Source organism: Cladosporium halotolerans (assembly GCF_011745625.1).
Source record: "Cladosporium halotolerans strain TM138-S3 chromosome Unknown Sca178, whole genome shotgun sequence".
In the NCBI taxonomy this organism is placed as follows: domain Eukaryota; kingdom Fungi; phylum Ascomycota; class Dothideomycetes; order Cladosporiales; family Cladosporiaceae; genus Cladosporium; species Cladosporium halotolerans.
This window is the reverse complement of record NW_027191627.1, coordinates 542-7494: the sequence shown is the minus strand read 5'-3', so window position 1 is coordinate 7494 and position 6953 is coordinate 542. Positions and strand designations below refer to the sequence as shown.

At 51.1% G+C, this 6953-nt stretch overlaps 2 protein-coding genes across 2 annotated transcripts; both read right to left on the bottom strand.

Moving 5' to 3' along the window:
* Positions 1-108: 108 nt before the first annotated feature.
* On the bottom strand, positions 109-2720 carry WHR41_09515 (uncharacterized protein). Its single transcript, XM_069378118.1, has 4 exons — positions 2259-2720; positions 2101-2200; positions 1165-2036; positions 109-1112 (listed from the first exon to the last, which is right to left on the bottom strand). The coding sequence occupies exons 3-4, from the start codon at positions 1563-1565 to the stop codon at positions 722-724; spliced, it is 792 nt and encodes a 263-aa protein (XP_069224878.1). The 5' UTR covers positions 1566-2036; positions 2101-2200; positions 2259-2720; the 3' UTR covers positions 109-721.
* Positions 2721-5521: 2801 nt separating this feature from the next.
* Positions 5522-6443, bottom strand: WHR41_09514 (uncharacterized protein; the record flags this gene model as incomplete). Its single annotated transcript, XM_069378117.1, has 2 exons — positions 5522-5548; positions 5598-6443. 2 exons carry the CDS (start codon positions 6441-6443, stop codon positions 5522-5524), a joined length of 873 nt encoding a protein of 290 aa, XP_069224877.1.
* Between the last annotated feature and the right edge of the window lie 510 nt (positions 6444-6953).

Below are 6953 nucleotides of genomic sequence, written 5' to 3'. Positions count from 1 at the left end.
TTAGCCATGCAATAAGCCATTGTGAAAGAGCATGCTGACACAGTAGCAACAGTCTTTTCTCCACCATGACATGTGGGACAAGGAGGTATGGAAATACCGCGCTAATTTCGTCTGCTATCAAGATTGATACTCCCGTTGAAAAGGCTCGACGGCAGTACGAGTAAGTGTACTGACTCGCGATTGACGCGGTAGCCAGCATGAGTGATTGTGTACCATGTTTCATTCATGATGCTGAAGATTGTGAAAGATGAGCCGAACTGGTCGTGTAGTGGAGAAAGAAAGGGAGCAGGGGCCTAGTCTTGAGGTACTGTATTTGTGATGGAAGAAGCAACCCCTGGAAGATAGGGCTCGGTGCAGGAAGCTCATGGGATGCAACCGACCTGTCTATCCGAAAGCATCCTTGCACAGCCGCAATCGTCGGCTTGGGGAGGCTGATTAGGCTCGTTTCGACCGTCCGCTCATCCCTGCGAATGTTCTCAGCGCCGACCATCCTGATCACCCACAGGTCCATCCGTAGTTGTGTGTTGACAAGACGATACCCCCTGTGTTGCGGTCTCTAGTCACAGCAACAAATCTGATGCGATTCCGCTGCTACATTCTTCGGTAGGAGCAAATAGTACTGTAAGCGGTGTCAGCGACCAACCTCTGACCTCAGATTTACACTGAATCTGTTGCATTCGCAGCCACACTGACCCTCTGTCGTAGTTGATAAGACATCGTTTCATTTGGCCTTGGACAACGCCTCACGAAGAATTGCATAGGTTGACATCCCTCCCCGGCTACTTCTAATGGCGAGGCTCGCCGCAACCAGAGTCTCCTGCCTCAATCGCAATCTGACAGTCCCCTTTCGCCAGCTAGCCACAAGCCAAAAGATGGTGTGCACAGTAGCTTCTATGTCGAGTATCATCTTAATGGCAACTGCATCAAACAAGATGCGCTGAAGTTTTTCCAAAGTCTCATGGTTTCGACGAATTGTCGGAGATGTGGTCGCATGTCTCTCCAGGAAATTGACAGTGCGATCAAGCACATGTCGGAGGCGCTCCGCGTTTACAAGAGGTCTCAGGTACCAGCCGCGGAATACCGCACACAGTAGTAACACGATGGTGAAGTTACTGGTTTCAATGTCAGCAAATAAGGTGTTGGAAGCGGAGCAGGATCACTCACATGTAGGCAGTGCTTTGTAGATCCGCCACTATCAAGCGATATGGCACTTGGTCAAATGCCAGGAGGGTTTGGAAAGCAGCTTCGCTACAGGATCGGCAACCATCCATAAATCGTTCCTCTTTCATTGCCGCATTGGCTTCATAGACAAACACCTCGCTCGGCAAGTTCGTGATGATACAAATCTCTACAGCGGCTTGCTTGACTGTGTAGCCGATATCATAGTATGGCCGGATGTTCAGAGCGAAGCTTAAGAAGGATCTATACATCAAGTATCGGACCCTCCAGTATTTGGCACGCAGCCGCGCATGGAGCATGTCGCAGGGAGGACCATCCGAGTCATTCCATCGCAGATTCTTGGGCAGATGGTCTCTCCACTCTTTAAGAACAGTCCCGCAATTCATCAGCTCAAATCTTACAATGTGGAATGTGGAATGGCGCTCTTGCCTGTATAGTCGATCATACAGGTCCCCAAGATGCTTCTCCAAGGAAATCTGCGCAGTCAAGAAGAGGAGCAGTTCTTCGGGAGAGCCTCTTGTGTATTGGATTCGCGACGTTGCCTGACAATTTTCTATTCCAGACCAGTCCTGCGGCAAAGGTAAGAAAGTGGAGAGCTCCGCAAGATGACTTGTGCGAGTATCCTCATGGGGCGGAGCTTCGTTCTCCAGCTGCGAACACGACCAAGCGGCGATCAGTGTCAACGACTCACTAAAGGTCCGTGGAAGTTCACATTGCGGAGTAGCCTGGAGACTCGTGCCACAGGTGTCGTTCGCGCCGACCAGTTTTCGGAGAGTCTGGCCCGCTATCGCAAAGCATGATTTGCTCTCCTTGAGGCGGTCAAGGTTTGCAGCAAAGAGACCGGCCAGCAGATACACCTGAGCATACATCAGGATTCTGTCTTGAGACGCTACCAAAAGAGATCTCATGGTTTGCGTGTACCACTTCGCACGCGGAAGAGAACAAGGATTGCCAAACTCGCGCCTTACATCATTTTGCTGGCATGATGAAGACTTCGTATGTTCGCATACTTCGCCAAGTGCTAGTACCAAAAGTATCAACGCATTGTCCAGGTCAACTCTTTGGGAAGATGCGAATACCTGCAACGCATTTCGACGCTTCGAGTGTCCGTCGGGGCCCTCATGGGCACCAGATCTGTGGGCGCTCTTTCTCGCGACGTTGCTCATGATATACTTGTCAAAAAGCTCTCGGACGTTGCGTATGTCGAGAAAGGGGTAAATGCTATGGATCTGCTCCACATAATTGGCAAAGTAGCTGTTGATGGTGGTGGCTGTAAGTTCCGGGCTTTCGCGGCGAGAGTTTAGCCCAGGCAGCGACATGGTCGGTTCTGCGTATATCCAAAGGCTCTGCTGAGAGTGACTGCTAATTTTCGCCTGGGTTCCTGAGATTTGTTCCATAAGATTGGCCACGCTTGGCCAAACCAAGATCGATTTTGGTGATATTGTGCTGCGGGAGCTTGAACCGGTGTCGGGTTGGAGCTGTTGAGACCGTAGCTGCTCCAGCTGCAGGGCTATTTCATCGCCTTCATGCTGCGCGGAGATCTTTCGACACCTTGACAGAGCATTTAGAGGCCGCTGGGGTCGGGCGCAGGCGACATACTCGCAAGCAACGCCACGGCTGCTGCATCCAGCACAAATTGGTCTTCTGTCACAACGTTTCCTCAGCCTACGGCATTGCTTGCAAGCCCCTCCTGTGGTTTTTGGTGGTTTCATTGGTCCATAAATGGCAAGTCGCTGCGACTCCAGGTCTCGCCTTTTGCTCAGCTTGCTGCATGCAGAGATGGCCATGTCAAAGGAGCGAGATTTGTTGTTCGGGGCTCGGAAAAGTGCACAACTTCAAAAGTTCCTCTCCAGACAACGGATATCCTCGATGACTGCTGTCAGCACCGTGGACGTGAAGAATCTCGATGCGCGCACAGCATATTGAAGTATGCCGGCGCTGAACCAGGCCTCTTGCGCACTACTGCCTGATGCTGCCTTGAAGATTCAGCCGCAAAAAGTGCCAAGTGCGTGCGACCGCCTCCCACCACACGAAGATTTGTCAATATCCTGGTTCCCCCCGAAGCATGGACTTGACTGCCAAAGCCCTAGTATCCAGGCTGTATTGGATGGCGTTGGCTGAAGATTAGAGCAGCATGTGAAGCATGATCTGTACCTAGAAGCTAGGGGCTATCATAGTCACCACTGACGCCACCAAATCAGCACTCAGGGGTCGGCTGCGTCACCTCGTTGCTTAGATGGTCTTCACATCTCCACTCTGCAAAGTCGGACGAGAAACACCTGTCGACTGGCCTTCACAGCTGAAGCAAGCGCCACCTGCCAGGAATCCGGTGTCATCCAAGCACAAACACTAAGCCAACATGAGACGGCACCTGCGAGCGGGCCCTCCATGGTTTCTTCGGCTAAACACTGAAGATGAAGCGTGAACTACGCGCGAGGCGAGCAGGCCGACGTCCCGTTACTAGGCTTTGCTTCTTCGAAGTAAAGAGACCAGATTTTGCTTGGAAGACCGGGGCTTCCTGATCCTTCCTCAAGATCTTCGATTCAGAACACAGCCATTGCTGGCACGGTCGCGTGCGCACTGTTTGTTGCAGCAGATGTTGAGGGGATGGGAATACGGGTCTACATGAGGAGCATTGCCATCAAGGTAGAGTCTAATTGCCGCTTGATAATGAGACCCCATCGACACTTTACATGATCGCCGCCCTCACTACATGCATGAGGATATATCACCCCCGACAGCCTTCGTTAGGGAGCGAGTCGTTCCGACCTGTTGGAGGGCATGTGAGTGAGGAGGTGTATTTTCTCCCATCTACTGCAGTAAAGACTGTATATTTGTAGCCCTTATGAAACCATGGCCTGCCGCAGAGGCAAGTCTGCCTCAAAAATAGACTTCATTCGAACAGCGAAATTGCAGCATGAAGGCGCGAAGTAAGAGCGGCGGGATGATGGTCTTCGATGAGACTTGGGGTCTCGCGACGGGCTAGGGCAGCCGGTAAGCCAGCGGCGCCTCGGCTCGGGCCGTTGCCAGCCGTTCAAGCTCACTAATCCTGGAAATCAACTGGTGCAGCTTGAGATTCTCGTGAGCAATGACATGGTCTGCGGGGTTTTGTGCGCGCAGAGTGTATCATGGAGCAATACTTCAGTTTCGTGCATCTAATCTTATCTTACACAGTCGTCTTCGCCACCAGCGTTCTCACGGCGCCCCGTATGGACGTAAGGGTCTTCCCCGCGTGACGCCGCACCCCACGTGACGCCTCACATTTTGAGTTGCATCGCTACGAACACCAAAACGGAAATCTCGGTCAATACCAGACGAACCGATATGAGCTTTCATCTAGGATGAACTCTAGCTTTACGCTTCTCAGAAATCTATTTGATAGTCCAAAAGGTGCTTAGGCCGCCGGATTATACGGCCAGAGCTTGTGGCCGGCTGAATCACTGCCATCTGGCTTGAAGACGTGTGCAACGCGACCATAGGTTCTAATGAGCGTTTGACACGCTTGGTAGGTCTCTTTGGCTTCTGTGGTGGCTGTTTGAGTGATGAATCGAGAGCCTTGGCTGCTATGCGAGTGTCCTTGGCTAGCTGCCTTTGCTGTGTCTGGAGACCTGTCTCCTCCTTCCTTTGCAGTGCCTTCTGCGCTCGCCCTGCCCTACGCTCCTCTTTTTCGATTTGTTGTTGTTCTTGGAGTTTCTTGCGTGCTTCTTTCTGAGCCACTCTATCACGTTTCTCTTGCTCTTTTGCCTGCTCCTTCTGTGTGAGAAGGTCCTTGGCTGCTCTGATCTTACGAGGGCTGAAAAAGGTAGCCCCTCGGCCGTCTTGTGCACGTACTTCTTCAAAGAGGCCTCTTCCACGCTTACGCTTCTTCTTCTCGTCAAGAAGCGCTTGCTTGTAGCCATTATTCTGTGATTTGAGCAATGCAATCTCCGTAGTGAGGTTAAGGATGGTGTTGTTGAGCTTCTTGACTTTCTTGTCGTGTATACCGTGGACTTCAGTGACAACCTCACTCACAAGAGCTCGAATCGAGCGCCAATCGCTTGTTGCGATGGCTGACTGACTGGAAGATGATTGTGAGGAAGCTCTGACCATCTCAGTAGAGGTGGGAGCTTTTGTGAAGATTTGCATAACAGCATCTGGGTTGAGAGGATAGAGGCCGGTTTTGGACCAACCACTAGCTATGTTGCCCGGAGTAAATGCCTTGTTGTATGCAATTCAGAAAAGTGTGAAGAAGTCGCGTTTTGAGAGCGAAGAAAGGCCTTGGCTGCGATGCAAGAACGCGTCCAATTCCTGGCTATAGGCGATGGCCAATGGCGAAAACATGCAGACATCCAAGGGCTGCAATCTATGGGTTGAATGAGGTGGTAGACTGCTACAAGGACGCGATGTTCTGCACACCAATTAAGAAACCTCATGTTGACATGAGAGCCATGGCCGTCGATGATGAGCAGGCGCCAGTCTCGACCATTGCGAGCTTTGGATTTGCTGAATCTGTCAAATACCTTGGTGAGCCACTCGTATCCAAGGTCATCATTAGTCCAGCCTGTTGGCAAGGAGGCGAATTGTGCTGTATGCACATCTGCTTCAAGATCTTGTACCCAGGAGTCCTGGATATCACCCGTTTTGGCCATGTAGATCAGAGATGGTGGAAGAGCCGTGCCATCTGCACAGATTGTTGCGATGATAGTTATCCACTCTCTGCCACCATCTTGAGTGTTGCCAAGTAGTCGTTGGTTCTCAAACCACTGCTTCGTGAAGATTCGCTTTGCTTTGGTGAGGGAGCCAATGAGGAAGCCCTTTTCGTCCATATTGTAGATATTCTGAGCCTCAATGCTATACTGTTCAATCTTACCGGCTATAGTGCTAAACCAATACTCAAAGTTCTCAGGAGATTCAGCCTTCTTACGTGAATTGTCGATAGGCTTGAGGTATTTGGATTGTAAGGTATCACTCCACCTCTGGCAAAACCTGTGCGACCAGTTTTTGCCTGGCTCCTTTTTGGCAATATCGCAGACGAAGTTGCGCAACATTGAGGGCGTTGGAGGCAGGCCGAACTCTGTAAGCTGATTGATGTAGGCAATAAGGGTACGCTCTTGTTGTGTTGAAAGGAATTGCTGTGAGGAGTGCTTTGAGGCAGCTGATTGAGAGGTGCCATAAAAGCGCTTCGATAGGTTCTTGCGATCGACCTGATATTTCTTTGCTGTAGCAGAGATGTTCAGCTTATCACAATGATACAGCTCAGCAAGTGCCTCTTCAGTTGGAGTCATGTCGGATGATTGATGTTCGTCCGAAGTGCACGCTTGTGAGTGGATTTTGGGTGTTCACGTGGGGTGCGGCGTCACGCGGGGAAGACCCTTAAACCCCTGCTCGAGCTTGAACATCACTTCACCGCCAACGTCAATCGCGCATGGCAGAAGCTCGAGTATTACTACAAAAAGACCGACGACACACCTATCCATCATGCCGTCGTCCTCCTACACCCCGCATGAAGTGGCAGTGATTTGAGAAGTATTGCCAAAGCAAGCATGGCTGGATTGAAGAGGCAGAAAGGGTCATACAAGAGCTGTTGGGTGAAAATAAGGGTAACACGGCATATAGAGCTACAACTGCTGCATCTGCGTCCTTAGTACAGCCTGAAGCATGTCCTCGACTGCTCCGGAGCCGCTTGATCAATTGCAACCGTACATACGTGAAAATCATCCAGCTACAATGACCTCGACCAACTCGCCAATCCTCTAGTAGATCAGCAAGATCCCTATCTGGCCGCAGCTAGCGCA

Excerpts from the sequence above, each read along its gene's own strand:
- WHR41_09515 (XM_069378118.1), bottom strand. The coding sequence starts at position 1,565 with ATGAATTGCGGGACTGTTCTTAAAGAGTGGAGAGACCATCTGCCCAAG. Across the intron at positions 1,113-1,164 it reads CTACAAAGCACTGCCTACAT|TAACTTCACCATCGTGTTAC; the intron begins GTGAGTGATCCT and ends CATTGAAACCAG.